Source organism: Oryzias latipes, chromosome 19 (genome assembly GCF_002234675.1).
Source record: "Oryzias latipes chromosome 19, ASM223467v1".
NCBI lineage: Eukaryota > Metazoa > Chordata > Actinopteri > Beloniformes > Adrianichthyidae > Oryzias > Oryzias latipes.
Window position 1 is genome coordinate 17006686 of NC_019877.2, and position 13610 is coordinate 17020295.

Consider the following 13610-nt stretch of genomic DNA (forward strand, 5'->3'; position numbering starts at 1 on the left):
CATGAAGTGAGAGGCCCTTTGTCACTGTTAAAGGAGACATGGGGAGGTGAAAATAAGGAACACTCTGTTAACCTGCTTTCGTATGTTCTACAGATGAGGGAACGTTTGGAACGGATGAGAGAGCTAGCCCACTCTCATATGTTAGAAGCTCAGCAGTATCAGAAGGGGTGGTATGACAAATCAGCCCGGCAGAGGTCTTTTAATCCTGGGCAAAGGGTCCTGGTACTGTTGCCAAGCGAAGGCAGCAAATTACTTGCAAAGTGGCAGGGTCCATTTGAGGTTCAGCAGAAGCTGGGACCATCAACATACAGAGTGGCAACCCCTGGGCAACCCCGTTCCAACAGGGTGTTGCATGTCAACCTTCTTAAGGAGTGGGTGGATAGGCCCACAAAGATTGCTCTGTTAATTAGAGGGGTGCAGGAGGAGGAAGATGGGGAAGAACAGTATCTACCAGTGACCACCTCAGTGGACTTGGATCTCAGCCACCTGCCTCAGGAAAAACAACTTCAGGTAAGAGCACTGACCAATTCAAAAGTGTTTCAAGAAAATCCAGGGAGGACGAATATTGTCTCCCATGACATTGTATTAAAGGAAGGAGCATCAGTGAGGCGTTTGAGTTACAGAATCCCAGAGAGGTTGCTGATCCCACTGAAGGAGGAGGTTGACCTAATGTTGTCCCTTGGAATTATTGAACCCTCAAAGAGTGACTGGTGCCACCCAGTGGTCCTGGTTCCAAAAAAGGATGGAAGCATGAGGTTCTGCATTGATTTCAGGTATTTAAATGCAAACTCAAAATTTGATTCCTACCCCACTCCTAGGATTGATGACCTAGTGGAACGGCTGGGAAAAGCAAAATACCTTTCAACTATAGATCTCTGCAAAGGGTATTGGCAGGTCCCCCTTGCTGAACGATGCAGAGAACTAACTGCTTTCCGGACACCTGTGGTTTTGTTCCAGTTCACTGTCATGCCCTTTGGACTCCATGGTGCTCCTGCAACGTTTCAGAGGCTGATGGATAAGGTGCTGTATGACATCTCCAACTTTACAGCAGCCTATTTGGATGACATAATTGTCTATAGTGATACTTGGGAGGAACACATGAAACATCTGGAATGTGTTCTAGAGCGTTTGCAGTCTGCTGGCCTGACAGTCAACCCCTCCAAATGTGACTTTGCTAAAGCGGAGACTCAGTATTTGGGGTATGTCATTGGGAATGGGATGATAAAACCTCAGGTAAACAAGGTCTCCGCCATCGAGGCATGCCCATTACCACAGACCAGAAAAGAACTGAGGTCATTTTTGGGTATGGCAGGGTTTTATCAACGTTTTATCCCCCATTTTTCTACCAGGGCAGCCCCTCTTACAGATATGACTGGTGCAAAGTGTCCAAACAAGATCAAATGGACAGAAGATGCAGTGACGGCATTTAAAGACCTTCAAAAATCCCTCAGTGAGAGCCCGGTTTTGTATAGTCCAGACTTTGAAAAACCATTTGTCTTGCAAACTGATGCCTCAGAGAGAGGGTTGGGAGCTGTTCTTCTGCAGGGAACATCTGAGGAGCGGCACCCAGTGGCATACGTCAGTCGGAAGTTGTTGCCGAGAGAAGTCCGTTATTCTACGGTAGAGAAAGAGACTCTGGCCATAAAATGGGCTTTGGACTCCCTCAGATATTACTTGCTGGGACGGGAATTTATACTGGAAACGGACCATAAGGCTCTTCAGTGGCTCAACAAGATGAAGGATTCAAATGGAAGGATTACCAGGTGGTACCTCTCAATGCAGCCTTTCTGCTTTACCATCCGCCATGTTCCTGGCAAGATTAACTGCATCGCGGATTACCTGTCCCGCCGTCCTGACCAGAGTCCTGAAGGGGAGGGGAGTGTGATGACTGCAGTCACACAAGATTATTATTAAGGTGAAGTGTACACTTTTCATTTGTAGTTGTGTGTATTTTTTTGCTATGATTATTTGTGTATATTGATTCTTTGTTTGAGTTTTCATGTGGAGCTGTACCGGCTTGAGGTGGCCAAGAGATGGTGCCAAATGGAGCGGCTTTCAAAAAGGGTTCTACCATTACCTGGACTCCATGGGGGAGGGAATGGGTTTCTCTGTTCTGCTTGTGTTGTGTTTTCTCTTAACCCCCCCCCATTGTATCATTAGTGGTTCAATCCACTTACTTAAAAGTCCTCAGGTGTGTGTTAATGGGAGGTCAGTCTTTTGGGTTCTTTCCTAAGTCGCAAGTTTGTTCACCTCTTTTATGGGCCCTTTTAAAACTATGTTTGTTCAGTGGGATCCTTGACATTAAAAAGAATTTATTTTTGGACTAAATATCTGTGCTCTTGGCCGTGTTTGTCTGATCCATCACACTACTGAAAGTACCAAGTAATAGACAGGGCTGACTTTCTTTTACAGTCCAGTTTCAATGTACTTAAGGGGTAGTTTCTGTGGTAAATTCATGGTAAATACCATGAAACATACAGCAACTGCAGACCTAAAGGTCAAGGTACTTTATTTGTACTTACAAACTATCTTCATTTAACCTGGGTAGGTGTACAAACCTGTGACTACTCCTTTACAAACTAAATTGATGCTTTGCTCTGATGGATTGACCTGTGATGTGAAGTATTATAAAAATCTTTAAACATACTTATTTGAACCAGGTCATAAGTGACATTGTCTCTCTAGTCCATAATGGATGTGTTGGATTATTTTTCGTTATTCATTTTTTTTACTTAATTTTTTTTATTAAAGCTGATTAGATAGAAATTAGCCCGGTTTATTTGAGTTTTCAAATCTTTTAAGTGGAAAGCCTTTGTATTTGTGTTTGTTTATTGAAAATGTCATTTAACTTTAAGCTTTAATCTTTTAAGGTATTTCTGAATGTGTTCCTGTGCAGCTGCACAAGGAGCCTCCACAGTTTTGATTTTGTTTTCTTATTCTAATAAATTTGATTCTTCTTTGTCTTCTTTGGAATAAAAAGAAGAAGAAAAGAAAAAAGTGAAAACAATAACAACAAAAACATGGAGAGAGGAGAAAATATAAACTGCATCTCCGAGATAGATGTGCGGATTTGTTAAAGAGCAGACATTCCATTCATTTGAAATAAGTTTAGCTGGTGTCTTCAGCAAGCACCAGATGTTTTTAGCGCATATTTAAGGATTATCAGCACAGCAATGGTGTAATCTCTGGGCCCCAAAAGAGCCTGCAGTTCATGAACAATTTATCTAAAATGACCACTGCTCGGTACTCAGCTGTGAGGTGCTTCTTCAGTGGGAAGAGGATCTTTCTCTGCCGCAGGATCTCCGCCAAGAACTGATCATTCACGCTGAGATCGTGTTGGTAAGGGTTATTCTGATTTTATTTTTCTTTTAACTTGAATGTATCTTGCTGATGGCCCTCATAATATCTAAAATGTCCACACACAAAAAAACAAATCAAGGTCATATTTTTTTTTTATAAGTCCATGCAGTCATTCTGCACATCATCAAGTTTTCTAAAACTGTTCTTGTCATTCATTGCTACCAAATAAATAACTTTATTAAAGTATATTGTTTATTTGTTTACCTGTTTACATGATTGTTCAGATTAAAAAAATACAGGTCAACTCAAAAACATGATTGTATATCGGTAAACTGTTGTGCTCACGAAGAGATTTTATAATCAGTGATCAGTTGTTAAATTTAAAAAATGCAAAGACTGCCAAAAATGTGTTTTCTTCTAAAAATCACTGGTGTTACCAATTAGGACAGCTTTGCATCAACCTCACTCTTACTAGAATGAGATCTCAGTTTTCATATGAGGTCTAGAATTGTCCCAAATGAGTACGAACAAGTTGTGGAGTTTAGGTTGAACTGTCATGGCGCAGTCTTTTTTGAGAAAAAGCATGTGAATGCCAATCTGTATACAAATATTCATATAATGTGTAAATGAAAATGCTTATGATGGAGGCATTTGGTGTCTCGCTTTACGCACGTTCTTAGTTTGAAAAGCTTGTCTCTGATGTGGGTGAGGCTTCTTTCTTCCATTCCACTGGCACATTAAAATGGCCCTGAAAGTTGTCCGGAAGGTTTTGTTACACAGAGCGTAGCACATAGGGTTCACTGTGCTGTTGACATAGCACAGCCAGTAACCAAGAGCCCACAAAGCTTCAGGGATGCAGTTCTGACAGAAAGTATTGATCAAAACCATGATATTATAGGGCAACCACGTCATCATGAATGCCAGCAAAATGGCACTGAGGGTCCGAGCTGCTTTCTTCTCATTTGCCTTTTTTTCATTCTTGTGTTTGTTTATCTCAGGTTTTGCCCTCAAGGCAAACCGTTTGGCCAGGGCAGCATCTTTTATGGTCATGGTTAGACCTGGCAGGTTGGATGAAGAGGCCTTAAAAAGGGGTGAACCATGTTGTCTTTTGATGGTTGATGTTTGCTCTAGATCCTTGTTTTCCTCCTCCTCTACAGACTTCTCAAACTCTAGACAGACAGAGAGACAGATTAATTTTGTCTTCCTCTATCATTAGACAAAATATCAACACACACCCGGTCTGTGTCTAACCTGTTGGCGATTGTGATGCACTGTCAAAATCGGAACCTCTTGGGTCCCTAGCAGGGCCATCCTGATGACACAACTTTCTGGATGAAGAAGTTCTTACAAGGTGCAATTTGACAGAAGTATTCCTCTGGTTGGATTTTATACTCCCTTCACCAACTCCTTCACTCATTTCACTTACAGTCTGGTTCAGGTTGGTGCTTGCACAAGACCCTTTAAGGCTTTGTATGTCTTTGGCTCTTTTCTCTGTCTCCTGGTAAATCTTCCAAAACAGAAAAGCCATGACAGTCACTGGCAAGTAGAAGGCAGCAATGGCAGTGCAGAAGGTAGTAACGGGCTCAGTCAAGAACTGGATGTAACACTCCTCTGGCGGTACAGTCCGCTCACCAACAACATACTGCCAAAACAATATGGCAGGAGCCCAAAGAACAAACGAGATGGACCAGGCTAATCCAATCATGGCCATGGTGCGCTTGGTGGTGCGTTTCGCCCTGTAGGTCAAGGGTCTTGTTACAGAGAAATATCTGAAAGGACATAAGAAGACAGCAATACCCAACTATTTGATGTTCCAAGACTTAGAATATGATTATGCTTAATGAGAAAAAAAACAAGTGGTGTCCACAACCTGCAAAAATACGAATACAAATATTTCAGTTACCTGTCAAAACTAATGATGAGAAGGTTCATGACTGAGGCATTACTAGCCACGTAATCTATGGCGAGCCACAAGTCACACAAGACTGGCCCAAGTGCCCAATGACCCATGATGATGTAGGTTGTGTACAGGTTCATTGACAAGGTACCGATAATCAGGTCAGCAAATGCCAGGCTGAGCAGATAGTAGTTGTTCACTGTCTTCAGGGTCTTGTTTATTTTGAATGATATTAGTACAAGGATGTTTCCAACAACAGTGATGACAGAGAGAGATCCTGTGAGGAAGACAATTATGATGACCTGTAGATGAAGATGAACCAGGAGATCAGGTCTGGAAGAGACTGATAAATACACAGAGGAGCAAAAAAAGTATTTGGTAATCACTAATTTCTCAAGTTGTCTTTCTTTGAAAGAGAGGGCTGTAATTTTCATCAGAACTTTTTATTTTATCACAGTTTACATTCAATATCACAGTTTACAGTTAAAAAATCAGCAGTGAGCAGTTTATCTATGAAATGTAAACACCTCTGATGGAACTGAATTTCATGATATTATCTGTACAGTGTGGTATTTCATAAAATCTCTCAGAGCAGTTACCTGCCACAGGGGGTCTCCTCCTGATCCATTTGTCTTCTCTGTGGGCAGCACTGACATCCTGCCAGCTTGGAAATCAGTGAAGCCTGTTTCATATGTTTTCTTCTTTTAAATGTAAGCTGTAATGGACAGAAAGTTGAAATCATCAAGCTCCTCATCTGACTGAGTAACCCTTGTGCTATCCTAGGCACTTTAACATTGGGAGTTGGGTCATCTAGACCCACTAGACAGTGCTCTGAACCTTTTTTCTTCAATGATTTGTGATCTTCACTGGTGTCCATGGATTACATGAAATCTTTCCACCTTTATCCACCTTTGTCACGGTAGGGAGAACACGTCAATGTAAGGATAGGGTCATCTAAGATAGCACAAGGGTTAAAGCAGGAGCATCACAGGATACACCAACCACCCAACCAAGTCAATCTATATCAACTCCCAAACAAACATTTTTCAGTGAAGACCAGAGAATAGCTTCTGAATATGACTGCAGTGAAGTCAGTGCTGCTCCAACCATATGAAATCAACAGCTGCTGTCATTATGCGTTCAAGCTAAAACAACACATGGCAACCACTTTGTAAAGACAAACAAAAAAATGAAAAATTGCTCCCGCAGACATTCTATTCTCCTTTTAACCCTTGTGCTATCTTAGATGACCCCACCCTTACTTTGACGTGTTCTCCTTACCATGACAAACGTGGATAAAGGTGGAAAGATTTCATGTAATCCATGGACACCAGTGAAGATCACAAATCATTGAAGAAAAAATGTTCAGCGCACTGTATAGTGGGTCTACATGACCCAACTCCCAATGTTAAAGTGCCTAGGATAGCACAAGGGTTACATACACACAGCACTCCAAAGAAAAAAACTTTTCAGGATCAAGGTTAGACAGGCAGTATTTGCTGGTTTTCTCCATCAGATCCTGAAAATGAATGAAAATTGTCAGCTTTTAAAAATGAAACTTTACTCACAAGCTCTGATCGGTCTGGAGCGATGTGTCGTCAATGAAGCTCTGAACAAGACCGGCATTCGAGATGTTGATGCTTTGTGAGAGAAAGAACTGGGGGAGGGGGGGGGGGGGGGGGGGGGGGGGCTTTAGGGTTGCTCCCTGAAGACCATGTATGAGAAAAGCAGAAGAAACGCTGACAGGTAAAAATGTTTCAAAATCCCAATTAAAGATTAATGGAAAATGACCAGCTTTCTGAAACATTTATTTTCAAACTGTTAGAAGTTCAATGTGCTTTTCAAAAAATTAATCAAGTCTAAGCACATTGACAAGATTTATAGACATTATATTTTGTAATCAATAAATTTTAAACAAGAATGACTCAAAGGAGTGCACATAAGGACTTTAAACTGTCACACAGTTGTTTAAAAAAAAAGCTTTTATCCTGAACTTGATTATTATGGAAATGTGGAAACTTCTTTAACATCAAAAAGATTGTTCCAGATTTTATATGCACGAAATTAACAAACAGGCTTTTTTTCCACAAAGATTCCAAGGTTGATGGGAGTCCAGTTTACACCAAAGTCTAACTTTCTTCACAATCTGTAAAGGTTCTGTGCTTGGTGTTTTTGGTGTTTTTGTCATGTTCTGTTTTCCTTATCAGTCTCACCACGTTCGGGTAATCCACAGGTTGATGATCCTTCATTTACTTAACCCTTGTGCAATCCTGTGTGATCTTCACTGGTGTCCATGGATTATATGAAATCTTTCCACCTTTATCCACCTTTGTCGTGATAGGGAGAACACGTCAATGTAAGGGTGGGGTCATCTAAGATAGCACAAGGGTTTTTAAGTGTCTGGTTTTCAGTTCTTTGGTGTCAGGTCATCTGCCCTTCACTGTGGGTTGTCGGAGCCCACCCAGCTGCTGTTGGTCAAAGGCGGAGTACACACTGAACAAGTTGCAAGGCAGTCTCAGTTTCAATAAAGTTTAAATACCACCATAGTTTTACTGAAGTACATGTTTCTCCAGTTTGCTTTTCTACAGTTGATGTTCAACAAAGCCCATGCAATGTTTCTTAACTCTCTATTTGAACACAGCCTGTGTTTCACCGCGTTCAGTGTTTCTCCAGTCAAAGTTTCACAGATTAATTTTGTCTTCAAAGTTCACGTTTCACCACAAAAGCTCCACACAATGCGTAGTGAAGATGAATCTCTCATTGAAACATGCACCTGTGGAGCACTAACAGAATGACCTTCCCATTGCCTGTGGTTGGTAAAGTGAAGGCACACTGCAAAAACTGAATCTCAAAGTAAAAGGTTTTAAGAAAAAAACAAACATTTTCTGTCTTGCAAAAAGAATATTCTTATTAACCTTGTGCTATCCTCTGCACTTTAACATTGGGAGTTGGGTCATCTAGACCCACTAGACAGTGCTCTGAACCTTTTTTCTTCAATGATTTGTGATCTTCATTGGTGTCCATGGATTACATGAAATCTTTCCACCTTTATCCACCTTTGTCATGGTAGGGAGAACACGTCAAAGTAAGGGTGGGGTCATCTAAGATAGTACAAGGGTTACGGTAAGTTTATCTATAGCAAAATTATCTTATCATGAAAAAACATGTCTAAGTGACAAGAATTTCTTTTCTTAAAATAGGAATTAGGGCATTTTTCTTACCACAGTGGCAGATTTCTTTTGCTTATTTACAGAAAGTCTGTGAATTTATGGCTTATTTCGAAGGTGTTTGTTTTTACAGTGCAGCTAACCAATCAGACCTGCCTATATAAACTAAATTAACTGACTAACACAAATTCCTCGATTGATCACAGTTTTTATGAAAATCTAACCCCAAAAATTCACATGAACTTAGATATTACTATTTCATTTAGGGGATTCAATCAAAATATTTCTGCACATTTGTTTAAGTACCCACACCCCGAAAGAAGAAATATATTTTTGTTTTATTCATTTACATCTACATACTTTAGAATGTCAGTATACAGTAAAACTTGCCAAAAATTCCCGCGCAGTATCTTAGCTGTTCTTAGCACTGCATTTTTATGGACTGAGAGGTCTGACGTCTTCTGCTGTAGCCACTCCTCCAGCTTGGAGGTGACTGCTCCACGTGTTCCAGTCACCACTGTCACCTTCACCTTCCATGCTTTCTCCAGTTCTTCTCTGAGTCTCTGGTATTTCTCCAGTTTCTCATGGTCCTTCTTCCTGATGTTTCCATTACTTGGCACTGCTACATCGACCACAACGGCTTTCCTATCTTCTTTATCCACCACTGCCATTTCTGGTTGGTTTGCCAGTATATCCTTTCAGTCTGTATCTGGAAGTCCCACAGGATCTTTGCTCTCTCATTCTCTACCACCTTCAGAGGTGTTTCCCATTTTGACCTTGGGGTTTCCAGTACATATTCTGCACACATGTTTCTGAATGCTGTTCCAGCCACTTGATTGTGGCACTTCACATAAGCTTTCCCTGCCAGCATCCTACACCTTGCAGTTCTGTGCTGAATTGTTTCAGGCACCTCTTTACACAGCCTACATCTTGGGTCTTGTCTGGTGTGGTAGATCTGAGCCTCTATGGCTCTGGTGCTCAGGGCTTGTTCCTGAGCTGCCAGGATGAGTGCTTCAGTGTTGTCCTGTAAGCCAGCCCTTTCTAGCCATTGGTAGGACTTCTTGATAGAAGTCACTTCATATATACATACTGTATATGCATATATACATATATACATTTATATATATAGACAGACAAGACAAGACACAAGGAGATGGCTGGCATGTCTCTGCAGCATCGCATGGCAGACGGGAACTGTTTGACTGGACTGACAAACAGGGGTGGTGGTTCCCCTTTTTAAGAAGGGTGTGTTCCAACTACCATGGCATCACACTCCACACTCTCCCTGGGAAAGTCTATGCCAGGGTACTGCAGAGAAGAGGAAGAAGAGAAGAGAATCCGTCCAATAGTCAAACATCAGATGCAGAAACAACATATGGTTTTCGTCCTGGTCGTGAAACAGTGGACCAGCTCTTCACTCTCTTTAGGGTGCTGGAGGGTTCGTGGCTATGTGCTTCGTGGATTAGGAGAAGGCAATCGACCACATCCCCCATGGTATTCTGTGGAGGCTGTTGTTGGAGTATGGGGTTCGGGGAACCTTACTGAGGGCTGCCCAGTCTCTGGATGACCTCAGCAAGAGCTTGGTTTGCATAGCCAGGACTGTTGCATGTTGGACTCCAGCAAGGCTGCCCTTCATCTCCGGTTTTGTTCACAGTTTTTATGGACAGAATTTCTAGGCGCAGCCAGGGGTCGGACGGGGTCTGGTTTGGGGACCACAGGATTTCTGCTCTGCACTTTGCAGATGATGTTGTCCTGTTGGCTTCATCGAGCCAGGACATCCAGCATGCATTGGTGCTGCATGGGTGGTTTGTGGTCGAGTGTGAAGCGGCTGGGATGAGTGTCAGCACCGCTAAATCTGAGGCCATGGTTCTTGACCAGAAAAAGGTAGTTTGCCATCTCTTGGTGGGTGGAGTGCTCCTGCCCCAGGTGGAGGAGTTTAAATATCTAGGGGTATTGTTCACGAGTGAGGGAAGATTGGTGCACGAGATTCACTGGCGGATTGGAGCAGCATCCTTAGTTCTGTGGTTGCTGTACCAGTCCGTTGTGGTTAAGATAGAGCTTAGCCCGACAGCAAAGCTCTCAAGTAACAAGGGGATCTTCGTTCCAATACTCACCCATAGTCATGAGCTCTGGGTCATGACCGATAGAACGAGCGGCTGAAACAAGTATTCTCCGTAGGGTGGCTGGGTGCTCCCTTAGAGCAGTGTTTTTCAAACAGTGTGCCACTGCACACCTGTGTGCCGTGGGAGATGGTCAGGTGTGCCGTGGGAAATTGCCCTCATTCACTGATCTAAAAACATTTACCATCTCCAGGATTTCAGCTCTGTGTTCATCCAAACAGGCCCTGATAAAACACTAAGTAGTTAGGAATATGAAAGATCGTAAAATACCTTTTTGTTTGTGTTTATTTGATTCTATTAAAGATATTTTGATAATAATAACTGTACCACGATTTAGCCGCAGATACAGCTGTTTTCTGAAAAGTCCCGCCCCTTTAACTGTCTCCACCAATCATTCTTGGAGACTTAATCACATGTCATCAGTCTGACCAATCAGAAGTGGTTAAAGTCTTCACTTCCTTGTTTCGATTTAGCTCGTTAAGTCTATCAGTTCCATCAAAAATACCAGCTAAAGCTCGTCTTTAATGATGTAGCTTTCCACAGAATCTGGTATTAGACCATGGAACAAGTCAACAAAACCATGCTCAGAGAAGTCTGTGTTCGTCGGCTGTTTGCACTACATCTCCCATAATGCACTGGGTTAAAGTGACAGCGTCTCGGCGCAAAATGAGTCCTCCTTGTTAACCCTTGTGCTATCTTAGATGACCCCACCCTTACTTTGACGTGTTCTCCTTACCATGACAAACGTGGATAAAGGTGGAAAGATTTCATGTAATCCATGGACACCAGTGAAGATCACAAATCATTGAAGAAAAAATGTTCAGCGCACTGTCTAGTGGGTCTACATGACCCAACTCCCAATGTTAAAGTGCCTAGGATAGCACAAGGGTTACATGTCTTGACACAACAACGAACACACATCAAACAGTTTTAAAATCTTCTAACTTAACTTTTATTACATCTTTCAGGAAAGAAACAGCTGCAACTTCCAGCTTTTTGTGCCACAATTATCATAAACATGCATGTGAGATTGCAGAGGGGCTGTAGATCAATACAGACTATGAGTTTCGCCTTTTTTTTAATTTTTAGATGCTGGTCTGCCGCAGGATTTTTGTCAAGGTTAAAGTGTGGCGTGACTCAAATAGGTTGAAAAACACACCGTACACACCGGGACGAATATCGGCGTACGTTATTCGCCAGCGTTTTTCAACACGTTTTTTGTGTTCACACCCAAGCGATTTTCGCTGACGATGAGCCGAGTGAACATGCTCATCAATTATGTTACGCCCCCTTGTGGGTCTAGGGGTGCTAGGGGGGGCATAACATAAAAAAAAGAAAAGGTTTGGCTACCAAAGTTAAATTAACACACACCAAAACGAATGTCTCCGTAAAAATATGACCAATTTATTTACAAATAAACAAACAATCCAACAATAACTAAAAGTGAAACTAAAAGGCTTCAGGGTGAACCCAGGCCAAAACAACAAACAAAACCCCAACTAACTGCAACATGTAATCTTACCTGCAAAGAAAGAAAAGGGAAATCAAAGACAAAACACTAACCTCCCTAACCTAACAAAACCAGGAGAAAACATGTACTAAACAAATGGCGGTTCACCCCTACAGCTTCACTTAAACAAAATCATAAACCAAAGGACTAAACAGAGTGGGCACAGACAAAACTACAAAGAACTACAAAGTGCAACACAAACTAAAACAAGTGGAGAAGACATAAACAAAATGGAGAAGAGGGCCAAGCTGCAGTGGAGACTGTTGCAGCAAGGCTCCCTTCCCCTTCCCTGACATTTGATGGCGCTTAATGTAAAACAGAAATACCCCTGTACACAAGGTGGCGCTGCGAAACTTTCCCCTTTAAAACTCGTTTTTCACTCAGAAGAAGAGAGCAAGTTTTTCCGCGCTTGTCAGAATCACACAAAGAAAACATGAATATTTCAAGCACCAGTAGCTCCAGTTCCAGCGATGAAGAAATTATTGTTCTGTTGATGATTGATGAAAGACGCCGGAAAAGACGTCGATTTTGGGTACATCCCATAGTTACGTGGAGAGAAGAACATGGGGAGTTCTATCGACTGGTACAAGAGCTGAAAATAGTGTGTAGACGCTACTTGGCATATATCTTCTTCGCCGTCACGTATGTGTGCTCAGCAATACAGTTTTGTGTTTGAGCGCCCCCAAGTTGTGTTTTACTGTACCTTCAGAAGCTCCAGACACGTGTGCAAAAGCGCCATTCTCATTGGTCGTATAGTTTTTGATGCGGTGCGTCAAACCAAAAAAACGAACCCGGGCGTTATTAAAAAAATGACGCTTTTACGCGTGGCGTTATTCGAGTCGGTGTGCACACTCACATTGGTGCCCTTTGTTTAGTCACGAGGCGTTAAACGCGAAATTCGTCCCAGTGTGAACAGGCCTTTAGAGATAGCTAAAGGTTAGCTCAGAGTAGAACCGCTTCTTCTCACATCGAGAGGGGGCTAGTTGAGGTGGCTCGAGCACCTAGTACGGAATCCTCCTGGGTGGTGTTCCGGGCATGTCCCACTGGGCGGAGGCCCCGGGGAAGATCTAGAGTGTACTGGAGAGACTATGTCTCTCGGCTGACCTGGGAACATCTCAGGGTCCCCACAGAAGTGCTGGATGAAGTGGTGGGGGCGAGGGAAGTCCAAATATCTTTGCCTGGACTGCTCCCCCCCCAACCACGTCCCGGATTAGCGGAAGAAGATGATGGATGGATATATAGATTTAGCTTTGTGGACTTGGCAACCCTTGTGCTATCCTAGGCACTTTAGCGTTGGGAGTTGGGTCTTCTAGACCCACTAGACAGTGCGCTGAACCTTTTTTTTCAATGATTTGTGAACCTCACTGGTGTCCATGGATTACATGAAATCTTTCCACCTTTATCCACCTTTGTCCTGATAGGGAGAACACGTCAATGTAAGGGGTGGGGTCATCTAAGATAGCACAAGGGTTAATAAACCTGCTGCATTTGGAACCAGCCATCGGCCTGTTCTCGTTACAGGTACATAGTCATCCATGCACGATTCCTTGTCTTTGGTTTTTGCATATCTTCTGGATTTTAAGTGAGAGTATTGTCAGGAGAAGAACAAACTGCAA

General features: G+C 42.4%; 1 protein-coding gene across 1 annotated transcript; it reads right to left on the reverse strand.

Annotated features, from left to right (window-relative positions):
* Positions 1-3544: 3544 nt before the first annotated feature.
* On the reverse strand, positions 3545-5974 carry LOC101171981 (muscarinic acetylcholine receptor M1-like). Its single transcript, XM_023949805.1, has 3 exons — positions 5204-5974; positions 4550-5069; positions 3545-4506 (listed from the first exon to the last, which is right to left on the reverse strand). Exons 1-3 carry the CDS (start codon positions 5629-5631, stop codon positions 3937-3939), a joined length of 1518 nt encoding a protein of 505 aa, XP_023805573.1. The 5' UTR covers positions 5632-5974; the 3' UTR covers positions 3545-3936.
* Between the last annotated feature and the right edge of the window lie 7636 nt (positions 5975-13610).